Raw genomic sequence first — 13984 nt, forward strand, 5'->3', positions numbered from 1 at the left:
TAAAACACATTAACCATCTTCTTAATATCTTATTGTGTCTTCTAGGCCTTCCTTAAAGTTTCCCATGTCTCAATGGACTCCTGAATATAACAAGCTCTATACCTTAAAAGTGGATATGAAGAGTGAGATTCCTTCTGATGCACCAAAGACACAGGAGAGTCTGAAAGGGATCCTCTTGCATCCAGAGCCCATTGGGGCAGCCAAAAGTTTTCCTGCAGGAGTTGAGATGATTAATAGTAAAGTGGGGAATGAATTCTCACATTTGTGTGATGATTCTCAAAAACAAGAGAAGGACATGAATGGTAACCAACAAGAGCAAGAAAAAAGTGTTGTTGTGAGGAAAAAACGCAAAAGCCAGCAGGCTGGCCCTTCATACATGCAAAATTGTGCTAAAGAGAACCAGGGAATATTAGGATTGAGACAACACCTAGAAACACCAAGTGATGAAGATAACGATTCCTCTTTTAGTGATTGTCTTTCTTCTCCTTCATCTAGTCTACATTTTGGAGACTCTGATACTGTGACTTCAGATGAGGATAAAGAAGTCTCTGTAAGACATTCCCAGGCAATTTTGAGTGCTAAAAGTAGAACTCATAGTGCACGGTCCCATAAGTGGCCTCGGACTGAGACAGAGTCTGTTTCAGGATTGTTAATGAAAAGACCCTGTTTTCATAGCAGTTCATTAAGGAGACTTCCATGCAGAAAGAGATTTGTGAAAAATAATTCCTCCCAGAGGACACAGAAACAAAAAGAGAGGATATTAATGCAGAGGAAAAAACGAGAAGTGTTAGCCCGAAGAAAATATGCATTGCTCCCCAGTTCTAGTAGTTCTAGTGAGAATGACCTCAGCAGTGAATCCTCTTCCAGCTCATCAACTGAAGGAGAAGAAGATTTGTTTGTTTCTACCAGTGAAAACCACCAAAACAATCCAGCTGTTCCCTCAGGTAAAAATTTTGTTTCTTAAGTTTAGTATAGCATGGAGGCTATTGCATTGTGTTTGTGCTTATTTTCTTCTACATTTTAGTGATTTCATTGTATTTAGAAGGAATATGAGGCTCTATTAACTTTTATTTTTAAGCCATATAAATAAATTACCAACTGTAATATTAAACCATGACCCCAATTCTAAGATACAAATTTTAAAAATTTCTAAAATTTTAAATAGAAAATTTAAAATTTTTCTGGCAAAAATAAAGCAAGAGGTTTTTTTTTAAAAAGGAATTCCTTTTTTATTTTTATCATTTATTTATTTATTTATTTTTAGCCGTGTTGGGTCTTCGTTTCTGTGCAAGGGCTTTCTCTAGTTACGGCAAGCGGGGGCCACTCTTCATCGCGGTGCGCGGGCCTCTCACTATCACGGCCTCTCTTGTCGCAGAGCACAGGCTCCAGATGCACAAGCTCAGTAGTTGTGGCTCACGGGCCCAGTTGCTCTTCGGCATGTGGGATCTTCCCAGACCAGGGCTCGAACCCACATCCCCTGCATTGGCAGGCAGACTCTCAACCACTGCGCCACCAGGGAAGCCCCAAAGCAAGAGGTTTTATTGGGGTTTTTTTTTGTGTGAAAAAGTTTTTATTTTATACATAATCAGATTATATTTTGTGAGTTGTTGATTTATGGTACAGTTTTTTTTCCCATAGTGCTTCTTTGGTACGTTTAACTTTTATGAGTACCTTTTCAGATAGCTATGTGATGGATTTCTTTCACATTCAACTACAGTAAGAACAATTCTAGTCACTAAAAAAAGACACTTATTTTTCCTTTAAGTACTCTATTCTTACTGTTTACTCTTCCTTTGTCATGTTCTCTATAACGGAAAAATAAATTCAAGCATTTGAGAGGTAGCTTTTATTCTAATACTGGAACACAAACTTTTAGTCCTGACGGTGCTCAGTAGAGCCTATGATTAATCAGTTAAAAATGAATCGATAGATGATTAGCTTGAGTGCACCCCTCACCACAGTAAATGTTATATTTAACTAGAATAAGTTCATGTACAGTCTCTGAAGTGTATGTTCCATATAAACCATTTTTACAGTTTGTTGTAATTTAAGGTAATTTGATGAAGTGAGCATTGAGGAGTGAAGTCTGAACTGAGGTAAAAGATTAATTTCTTGTGAAAGTGTAAGGAAAGTGGGATTGGGAGAGCTTTTTAAACGGCTAAGGTAATGGTTTCCAATTACTGACACACAGCTTTCCTAGTCTTTGCCTGATGTCCTGCCTGTTGAGGACAAAGCCTACTTACTAGTCTCCTGTGCAGATATGCCATTTCTCCCTCTTCTCTCCTTCTATATGGGTCCCTTCCCTTTCCAAGACACCCTTTCCTCTTCGACGTTTATTTTTCTGTTCTTGCCAGAACCCTGAAATCAGCAACTTTGTTCTTAATTTTAGTCTTAGCTCTGGTTAGTTCATTTTTTTTAACCTACCCAAATATTTGTTTTAAAAAGAGTTAATTGAGATCACCTGCAGCTGAAAGGAGGTTACAGCAACCATTCCCTGAGGTTTCTTGAGAAAGAGGGAGGTGAGAATAGGAATTGTCTTGCTTAATTGTCACATTTCACATTTTTCTCAGGTAATTAGAATGTGAAGACTCTAGTTTGGGGAGTAGGAGCAGCAGACTCCAATTTCTGCTTGAAATTAGTGAGGCAGGATGGTTGGTGATGTAAAGCAGAAATTCTAAGGAACGGATATTTGTAGGAAGCATGAGAATAGAGTAAATATAGGCCTGGATCTGTGTTTTTCTCTAGGAAGAAAGGAGTTCATATGTCCTCAAGTAGTCAAGGTAAATGCAAACTCTGTAATTCATTTTTAAATCTTGTTTAGTACTAATTGTAGCACGTGGGTTTTTTAACTGTCTCTCTTGGAAGAATTACATTATTTTCAGGCATTATCCTTGTTTGTCTCCGGAAACACAAATCCAAAAGTTGAAGCCAAGTACTCCTGATGTTTTCTGGTTCCTAGACCAGTGTTTTAAACTAGTTTTTTGTTTTTTTTTTTTAAAACATCTTTATTGGAGTATAATTGCTTTACAAGGGTGTGTTAGTTTCTGCTTTATAACAAATGGATCAGCTATACATATACATATATCCCCATATCTCCTCCCTCTTGCGTCTCCCTCCCACCCTCCCTATAAACTAGTTTTTAATAATAACATTCACTTGGTGTGGAATTTTAAAAGTACCAAGAAAGTATAAAATAAAAAGTAAAAGTTTACCTCTTCTTCTTAGGTCCCAGTCTTACTACCCAGGAGTGATCAGTTAGCAGTTTCTTCTTATCTCCTGCAGAAAATGTGAAAGTATATGTAAATGTAAATAAATAATGTGGGTTTTAAAAATATCAGTATGTATAGTTATCTCTTGTTTTTTTTTTAATTAATTAATTTTATTTTTGGCTGTGTTGGGTCTTCGTTTCTGCGCGAGGGCTTTCTCTAGTTGCGGCAAGTGAGGGCCACTCTTCATCACGGTGTGCAGGCCTCTCACTGTCGCGGCCTCTCTTGTTGCGGAGCACAGGCTTCAGACGCGCAGGCTCAGTAGTTGTGGCTCACGGGCCTAGTTGCTCCGCGGCATGTGGGATCTTCCCAGACCAGGGCTCGAACCCTTGTCCCCCGCATTAGCAGGCAGATACCCAACCACTGCGCCACCAGGGAAGCCCCTAGTTATCTCATTTTTTAAAAACAGATGCAAAGTATCCCCTGTGCATGGATGTTCCATACTTTATTTAACCAACTTTTGTTGATGAATATTTGCCACATTCATCAGCATTCAGCCTTCTACACGCATTTTTTGCACATCTAGGCAAGCATATCTTAAGGAATAATTTTTAAAAGTATATCACAGGGTATATGCATTATAAAATTTGCTAGCAGCTGTTGCCAGAATGTCCTCCAAGGAATTTGCCTCAAGTTCCTTTACTACCCAACAGTGGGTGATGTCATGATAGTAAAAATACCCAGTATTTGGGTATTTACTCTGTGCTGGTAATGTTCTAAGTGTTCTAAGTGTTTTATTTAATCCTCCCAACACTCCTATGAGGTGGATTCTGTCATTATCACCTTCATATCACAGACAAAGCATTTAGAAAACCATTTTAGAATGATTTAAATTCAGAATAAACAAGTATTGATGGGACTTAGCTGTATTGTCTAAACTTAAGTATTGATGGGACTTAGCTGTATTGTCTAAAAATTTTAGTGCTCTCAAGAAGTTGACTTCCTTAGATTCTTAAGAGATAGGGTTTTCTTCTAGATACATTTCTAGTGCTGGCTTTCTGACTCCAAGTCTAGTATGTTTTAGTGTGTGTTAAGAATTAGAAGAGGATTGGAATGACTCAAAGTTTAATTAGATTTATCTACTGAACTTTAGTAATTTGATTTGTAATATGGATGGATAGTAACGAGCTACTGGGACAACTTTTTCATACACTATCCATCAGTACTTATTGGCTATTACTGTAGTGAACTGATGGAAAGAATGTTTTACATGTTAAGTATTTTGTTGTACCTTCAAACTCTAAGGCAAAACAGTTGTAGATAATTAATGGGTTTTGGCAGATTAACTAAGAATTAGTTACTTAAGTCAGTACTTCACATTATAACAAATATTGGTTCATTTGTTGTAATCAGTAGATCTCTGTGTAGTCCCGATTTGCCTCTTGCTTCATTATTGTCTTTTAAATTGATTAGAGCTCTCTATTCAAGCCTAGAAAGCCAAAATGACACACAACTTGAGTTGTTGGACATTGGGTTATTCCTGTTTGCCAGTTGGTAGAAAAATTATACATCCTGTTTTGGTCCCTATAATATTTGCCAAGAACTTAAGATGTTTTAAAATAACCCAATATCAGCTAAGTTTCAGAGTGGGCTATTCAGTGTGCCTTCTCTGAACTGCTGCTTAAATTTTTATTTTATAGTGCTGTAGCCTTTGGTTTCCCAATTAATTGTGCGTTTGAGGACCTCCTTATTTTATTAACTTTTTAAAATATATATAGCTACTTTATTTATTTACTTATTTATTTATTTTTTTGGCTATGTTGGGTCTTGGTTTCGTGCGAGGGCTTTCTCTAGTTGCGGCAAGCGGGGGCCACTCCTCGTCGCCGTGCGGGGGCCTCTCACTATCGCGGTCCCTCCGGTTGCGGGGCACAGGCTCCAGACGCGCAGGCTCAGTAGTTGTGGCTCACGGGTCCAGTTGCTCCGCGGCATGTGGGATCCTCCCAGACCAGGGCCCGAACCCGCGTCCCCCGCATTAGCAGGCAGATTCTCAACCACTGCGCCACCAGGGAAGCCCTATTAACTTTTAAATTAAGTATTTATAGATTATATTTCCTCCAGACTTGAAGGAAATGTAAATACCGTATATGCCCCCAAATAAGAGAGCTGGAATATGTCAGTCCCATTTTCCTACTGAGGAGAAAAAAAAGTTTTGACTGTCTTGAAATATACACTTTTAGGGCTGTAGTTAAAATAGTCAGCTGTCTTAAAAGTAAATTACTAATTTATTTGCATATATAAAATATTGAATAAATGTCAATTTAGAAATATTGCTTATTGGTACCCAGATTTTCTGATAACAGTTTTATTCACACAGGCACCTTAGACTTTGGTGACTTGGTAATTGCTAGAACCACTTTTTAAGTCATTAGACAGTTTTGAAGATCATATTATCCTCATCTTTGTGTGAGACGTAGCACTTGCTGACTCCCATGAGTTAACGCTGTCACTGGAAATTTTATCCCAAACTACAGATACCATTTTCCCTTATATTATGACTGGGAAATCCCTATTTCACAGGGTTTTTTTTTGTTTTTATCCAACAGCTATATATTCATATTTTCTGACTGCACTCCATACCGTATTGACCTAAGAGTTTTACAAGTTTGCTTAAGATGTTCAACCCTTGGAATTGTAAAGTCCTAACACTAGGAATTATATGTAAATCCGTGAATAATTCTTTTTTTCCTTTTCCAAAAATAACATTGGTAGAGTTTTTGTTGTTATTTTATTATTTTTATATGGGAATTTTCACATATTTTTAATATAAAAATATATAAGTATACAATGAACTTCCACATACTCATAATCTAACGTCAGTTTTCAACATTCTGCCATTCTTATTTCATCTCTCACCCCTCACTTTTTTTTTTTTTAGTGGAGAATTTCAGAACAATTCCTGACATCACACCATTTAATTTGTTTTATATACTACATATTTCCTGCAAACTGGTGGATCTAAAAGCTTGATTAGATTCAGCAACTCTTCCTTGGTGGTGCTGTGTACTTTCTGTTGCATCGCATGTTAAAATTGATTAGAGGTTTCAGATGGTGTCATCCTGATCCTTCCACCATAAAGTTCCCAATCAACATTTCATGTAATACTTTCAGCAGCTTTGATGATCTCACCTAGATCCATTATTTCATTAGGGGTTGCAAAATGCTGACTTTCTATCATTCTGTTACATTTATGAACAGAGGTTATTTTATAAGGAAGAATTCTCCTTGCATCAGCTAATTGTTTACTCTGAAATGAAGGTCATACAGTAAATGTAAGATGAATGCTTGAGTCTTTACCTTCATTTACCACTTTTCAGAATAAACTTTAGCAATATTCAGAGAGGTTTTTCATTTTCAATTATCATTTTGAACTCATGGATTTTAGCATAGTTGATGTGTTGCAGTCTTTTTATTCTTTTTGATGTTCAAATAATTTCATCTTTGGCCAGTGGGAACATCTTCAAGTTGCTTTGTGTCCTTTTTTTTTTTTTTAATTTTATTTATTTTTGTCTGGGTTGGGTCTTCGTCGCTGCGCACAGGCTTTCTCTAGTTGCGGCGAGTGGGGGCTACTCTTCATTGCTGTGCGTGGACTTCTCATTGTGGTGGCTTCTCTTGTTGCGGAGCATGGGCTCTAGGCGCGCGGGCTTCAGTAGTTGCAGCACGCGGGCTCAGTAGCTGTGGCTCACGGGCTCTAGAGCGCAGCCTCAGTAGTTGTGGCACACGGGCTTAGTTGCTCCATGGCACGTGGGATCTTCCTGGACCAGGGCTCGAATCCGTGTCCCCTGCATTGGCAGGCGTGTTCTTAACCACTGTGCCACAAGGGAAGTCCCTGGTTTGTGTCCTTTTGATGCCACTCCAGTAGTCTTTGATAACTTCCTTACTCTCTGATGTAACAAGATAGTCCAGATTCATCCTTTATATTTCCTGTTCCAAACCTGGAACCAGTCATTCCAAGTACTCCTGATTTCCTTTTATTGAGAAGTGATAGTTAGAAGCTATCCACTGGGAACGAAAGTGCTCATTGTTCTACTGGGTTATCATTGCTTTTTGTCTTTCTTAATGGACAGAGTTAGGAATGTAAATATTTTAGAAAGATAAATCATTAATTCATGTGACTATTTCCATTGAAAATTTAGGATTAGGGTTTTTCTGTAAGCTTGTGTTTTATTTTTGGATCTCTTTACTCTTACATTGAAAATCTGGATTCTTAACAATATTAACAATTACTTTTTTATTCTATACAAACTATAAATACATAGACATAAGTGAACACTCATAAATGAATGTAAATTAAAATCTTTACAATTATTACTAACAGTAATTCTATTGAATATAATAAAAAATTTTTCTGTGTGGTTCCTTTTTTGCCCTTGGCTGGTTTTCTGTGTGGTTAGTCCACCAGTTTAATATGCATTTAGGATCATTTGTTTTGTGGTTATTGCAAGGTGTTTTGTTTTGTTTTTTAAGAGATTTGTAAAAATTTTTTGGTTTTGCTTTTTAATTATGTGAAATATTTACCTGGTTCCAAAGTCAAAACTTTTAAACAAGATATATTCATTGAGGTCTAGTTTTCCACCTCTGCTCTCTCTTCCTATCTTTTTCTCCCTAATAGATAATCATTTTTCACTAGTTTCTGTTTTAGTTTGTTGTTCCATTTTTTTCTCTTCAAAAATATTAGGGCTTCCCTGGTGGCACAGTGGTTAAGAATCCGCCTGCCAGTGCAGGGGACACGGGTTCAAGCCCTGGTCCGGGAAGATCCCACATGCTGCGGAGCAACTAAGCCCGTGCGCCACAACTACTGAGCCCGCGTGCCACAACTACGGAAGCCCGCGCACCGAGAGCCCGTGCGCCACAACTACTGAGCCCATGTTCCACAACTACTGAGCCCGCGTGCCACAACTACTGAAGCCCACGCACCAAGAGCCGAGCTCCGCAACAAGAGAAGCCACTGCAATGAGAAGCCTGTGCACCGCAACGAAGAGTAGCCCCCACTCGCTGCAACTAGAGAAAGCCCACACGCAGCAATGAAGACCCAACACAGACAAAAATAAAATAAATAAAATAAATTTATTAAAAAAATTATCAAATATATATATGTGTGTGTGTGTATATATATATATATACACGTACACACACACATACATACATCCTCCCCTTATCTTACTCAAAACATATCTCTTTTTTTCACTTAACAATGTATACAGTTGTTAGAGTATAGAGAGATAATAGAGGAATAAAAGTTTATATATGATGAGATATAAAGGATATATAGGCTTTCATTCCTCTATTCATTCTTTTTCATTCCTCTTTTATTTTTTCCACAGGTCCACAGTACTCCATTGTATAGTTACACCCTAATTTGTTCAACTAGTCCCCTATCAATGAACAGTTTGCAGACTTTTACTATTATGAATAGCATTGCAATGAATAGCTTTTTGTATATGTCATTTAATAGTTTTTGCCATTGTGTCTTTGGGATAGAATTCTAGGAGGGGATTGTTGAGTCAAAGATAAAAGAGTACGTTATTTTAAAAATATGGCCAGATTTCTCTATGAGGGTCGCAACCATTTTGGGTCCATCAGCAGTGTGTGAAAGTGCCTATTTTCCCAAAGCCTTTCAAGCAGAATTAGTTGTCAGATTTTAATTTTTGGCCCATCTGAGAGGCAAGAAACAGTATGTCAGTATATTTTTAATTTGTATTTTTTATGACTAATGTTTGTGTCTTTTCATATATTTAAAGGTCATTTGCATTTCTTATGATCAATCTGTTCATTTCATTTGCCTGTTTTCTGTCGGAATGTTGGTCTTCATTCTTGCATCCATTTTTAGAAGTTTTTTATATATTAGAGGTATACATCCTATATAACACATTTTCCTCAAGTTGGTCATTAGTTTTTTGACTCTGCAATACTTCTTTACCTTGCCAAACTTTTTTTGGATTAGTCACATTTATTGACCTTTACTGTTCCTGGATTTTTGAATCATAATTAAGTAAGTTTTTCCCACTCCAAGTTTATAAGGAAGCTAACCCATTTCCCCCCAGCCCTTGTATTGTTTACCTTTTTTTTTTTTAAACGTATAAAGCACAAATCTATTTGATGTTTGTCCTCATGTACAGTGTGAAGAATGGATCCTTTTTGTTTCATGTGGCTATCCAATTATCCCAAACAAATCATTAAAGACTTTCCTATTGACTTGAGTTGCCACCTTTGTCATATGTTAAATTTCCATAAGTATTTGGATCTATTTATGGAGCTTTCATACTGTTCCATTGGTTGGTCTGCCTGTCCACGCACTAGAAGCACACTGTTTTAATTACAGACTCTTTCGTGTTTTCCTGGTTATTCTTGCCTGTTTATTCTTCCAAGTGAACTTATAATCAACTTTTTATCTGAGTGTGGTGGTAGTGGGGAGACACATGATGATATTTTTATTGGGATTGTATTTGTAGGCTAAATTAGGGTGAACTGACATCTTTAGGATTTTGGGTATTCCTCTTCCGGAGTATGGAATGTCTTTTCATTTACTGAAATCTAGTTTTGTATCTTTTTTTTTTTTAAATAAATTTATTTATTTTTGGCTGTGTTGGGTCTTCATTGCTGTGCACGGGCTTTCTCTAGTTGCGGCGAGCGGAGGCTACTCTTTGTTGCCGTGTGCGGGCTTCTTATTGCAGTGGCTTCTCTTGTTGTGGAGCACAGGCTCTAGGCGCGTGGGCTTCAGTAGTTGTGGCACGCGGGCTCAGTAGTTGTGACTCATGGGCTCTAGAGCACAGGCTCAGTAGTTGTGGCGCATGGGCTTAGTTGCTCCACGGCATGTGGGATCTTCCCGGACCAGGGATTGAACCCGTGTTCCCTGCATTGGCAGGCGGATTCTCAACCACTGTGCCACCAGGGAAGCCCCCTAGTTTTGTATCTTGCAGGGAATGTTTTACAGGTTTTGTTTTTTTTTTTTTTTAATAGCTTCATTGAGGTATAATTTACCTACCATAAAATTCATCCATTTTAAGTATACAATTCAGTGATTTTTAGTAAATTCAGAGCTGTGCAGCCATTACTGCAGTACAGTTTCAGAACATTTCCATTAATCCCCAAAGATCCCGGATCCCTGTTTGTTTATAGTTAATCCCTGTCCAACCCTCACTTCTGCATACAGCCTCTAATCTGTTGCTGTCTGTATAGACTCGCTTTTTCTGGACATTTCATATAAATGAAATCATACAATATGTGGTCTTTTGTGTCTGGCTTCTTTTACTTAGCATAGTGTTTTTGAGGTTCATCCATGTCGTAGCAGATATCAGTACTTAGTTTCATTTCATTTTATTTAATTTTAATTTAATTCTATTCTGTTCTATTTATTTTATTATTTAGTTCCTTTATAGTATTCCATTGTATGTATTTGTTTACCATTTGTCAGGTGATGGACATTTAATTGTTTTTAGTATTTGACTATTGTGAATAATGCTGCTATGAACCTTTGGGTACAGATTCTTTGTGTATGTATATGTTTTCATTTCTGTTCGATAGATACCCAGCAGAAGAGTCCCAAAGAAGAGTCAAAGCTGTTAAAACTTCAGTAACTTTTGTGACTGCAAAAGACAGGAGCAGTAGCGTAACAGGAAGATTCTTTTTTTTTTTTTTTTTTTTTTTTAAACATTTATTTATTTATTTGGCCGCGCTGGGTCTTAGTTGCGGCATGTGGGATCTAGTTCCCTGACCAGGGATCGAACCCGGGCCCCCAGCATTGGGGGCGTGGAGTCTTACCCACTGGACCACCAGGGAAGTCCAGGAAGATTCTTTTGATAGTAATTAGCACCAGCTTGTTGAGTAGTTACGGCATGGTGATATACTTCATGTAAAGAGCTTGAGTTTAGAATTGAAATTAGGTGTTAATTCCAAGTGTTGCTCATGTTTGCTTGACAAGTCGTTTAAACTTTTAAGTTTCAGTTTCTTCATGGAGCTAGACATGCAGAATATTATTCGTGGGACAAAGTATGTGCTCACAGATTGGAAGCTATTCTTGTTATTGGCATCATACCAGACTTAAGGCACAGGGGGACCAGAATAATCAATGATTTTGGGGGGTTCTTGAAGACCTCTGTCAGAGGAAACCATTGTTTTTGTTACCATTGTTACACTACCCAGGTTATTACATTTTATTTTTCTCATGATGTATTAATACATTATTGATAGGGGGATTTTTGCCGAAACTACGTCTGTAGTCAAAAATGTGTTAAAAAGTACAAGCAAAATAAGTAATCTTAGAAGAAATAGCTAAATCACCTGCAGTCCCATCACTCTTAGCTGCACTCAAGTCTCTCGTCCTTTAATATTTCTACATGTAAAAGACATGAAAATGAAATTGGCCCAATAAGAAGTGACCTATTCTCTTGATTTTTTAAAAGCTGTATTAAGGTTAACTTCATAATTTTAGGAATATTTCCTTTAAATTGTGTTTTAATAATAGTCATTCTAAAGATGCCCAAGTCTTGCCTAATTGTGATTATTATTTAGTTACATGATTTTTATGTATTATGTTCAAGTTATGCTCATAAAGATTCTTTTTAGAAAAATGATGTTTAAACAATAGAGTAACAGTGCCTAAATGAGTTATTTATATAACTTTTAGTTATACAATCTCTGTGTTCATAAAAAATTATATAAATTGAATTTTAATGCATTAGCAAAGCTAGCTTTGTATCATTTATCATTGGAACTTCAAAATGTTACATTTATATTTGACTTTGCATAACTGTGTAAAAGGTGTTTAATAATGTTAGGTGATTTTTTTTTTACAGGCTTGTAAAGAAATTTCATGTATACATATATGGAGAAAAATCACTAATAAAGCTGATATATAGATGTAGCTTTTCTCCATGTAAAGTGGTAATGTCCATTTGGTGGGTTAAAATAAGAGAGGTTTTTTTTAAAAAAAAAAATCCATGGTCTTTCATTTTTAAATATAATGCTTTTAGTTTTAAGTATATGATTGCCTGTGTACTCTTACCTTAAGCTGCATCATGTATGTGATTTTGAAGAATTAGAAAAGTAATTTGGAAATTAAATTGATAATATTATTTTAAATAGCCACTGAGTGCTGCTATTTTGTTTTTCTCTGCCTATAAGATATTTATGCTGTTAAAAATACATTTGACCTGAACATGTGTATGTGTGTAATCTTTAGAACTTAGAAACTACTTTAAAAATTTCCACATCTCATAATTTTTAAATCTTAATTTTTTTCTATTTAATGGATAGAACAATTTGCAAGTATTCCGAAATAGAAATATTATGGAATATTTTTAAAATAACTATTTCTCCAATCAGATCATATTTTATTGCCTCTGTGATTTACCAGTGCCTTCTTTGTTATCCTCTTTGGAGTATCAGAGAGCATGTTATAGATCTTTGTCATGGGCTTGTAACCTCCTCCAGATACTGGCCAGCGTTTGAAGTAGTGCAGATATTTGATGATGTAGAGGTATATTCGAGATGAAATTCCAGGTTGTCTAGGAATGGTGCCTCGGGTGAAGGAATGTAGACTGCGTAAATTCCACAGTGAGAAGAAAGTTGAGCCATTTGTTGTCATTGTGCTAAGCAAGAGTTCTGTAAGAGTTGGGTAAAAGTGAATATACGGTATCAATGGAATACCACCGTACTAGTAGAAAATATAATGAAAAAAGGGAGCATGTTTACAAGAGCAGCAAAGAGAATAAAGAGTCTAAGAATAATCTCAATAGGAGTATATTTAGCTTCTATGAAGAAAATTATGTAGCTTTATAGACAGTTACAATTATAATCAAACCAAACCCTCAGTTTTTCTCCAGGTTTATAAATATGATATTGGTAGATGGCAAGATATGTTCTTGGATGAAAGTATGTATATTATAGAGATATCAGGGCTTTGTTAGTGATGCTTAATGCCAATCCAGTCCAAATCTCAATAATTTTTCTCTCCCCTTGATTTTATAATCCTGAAGAATAATTAGGAAAACCTGAATCTACTAAGTATCAAAATAGAATTATTCCAGTCTTTTCAACAAATAGTGTTGGGACAGTTATAGATCTACATGCTAAAAAGGTGAATTTAGACCTTTTATATCATGTCAGACACAGAAATTAACAAAATGGATCACAGACCTAAATGTAAGAGCTAAATTATACAACTTCTAGAAGAAACATACAAATTCTTAGTCACCTTTGGTTATGCAGAGATTTCTTTAGAAGGTCACCAAAAACATGATCCATTAAAGAAATAGCTGATTTGGGCTTCATCAAAATGAAAGACTTTTATGTTTCATAAGACACCATTAAGAAAATGAAAAGAATATATACTACTATACATACTACTATACATGCAGTAGAACGGCTATAATAAAAAAGAGACGGTAACAATTAGTGGCGAAGATGTAGAGAAAATGGAGCCCTCATTTTCCTGGTGGCAATGTAAAACTGAACAGTCACTTAGGAAGACAATTTGGCACTTCATTAAAATGCTAAACATAAATTTACCATAGTATTTAGAAATTACGTTCCTAAGTATTTACCCAAGAAAAATGAAAGTACATGTATGCCTGAAGTATGTGTATTTATTTGTAATAGCCAAAAGTGAGAAAAATTCAGATGTCCATCAACAGAAGAATGGATAAACAAACTGTGATGTATTCATATGATAGGATACTGCCCAGCAGTAAAAAAGAATGAACTATTGATACACACAACAA

At 36.3% G+C, this 13984-nt stretch overlaps 1 protein-coding gene across 15 annotated transcripts in view; it reads left to right on the forward strand.

Moving 5' to 3' along the window:
* RNF111 (ring finger protein 111) overlaps positions 1–13984 on the forward strand; it is a 91852-nt gene that overhangs the window by 39675 nt on the left and 38193 nt on the right. For all 15 annotated transcript variants that reach the window (XM_082445629.1, XM_082445630.1, XM_082445632.1 and 12 more), the window contains one exon: positions 46–944. In XM_082445629.1, the coding sequence (XP_082301755.1) occupies positions 46–944 (899 nt within the window). The remainder of the gene's footprint in view (positions 1–45; positions 945–13984) is intronic.

This window comes from Balaenoptera physalus (assembly GCF_965194825.1).
Source record: "Balaenoptera physalus genome assembly, chromosome: 2".
NCBI classification, from domain to species: Eukaryota; Metazoa; Chordata; class Mammalia; order Artiodactyla; family Balaenopteridae; genus Balaenoptera; species Balaenoptera physalus.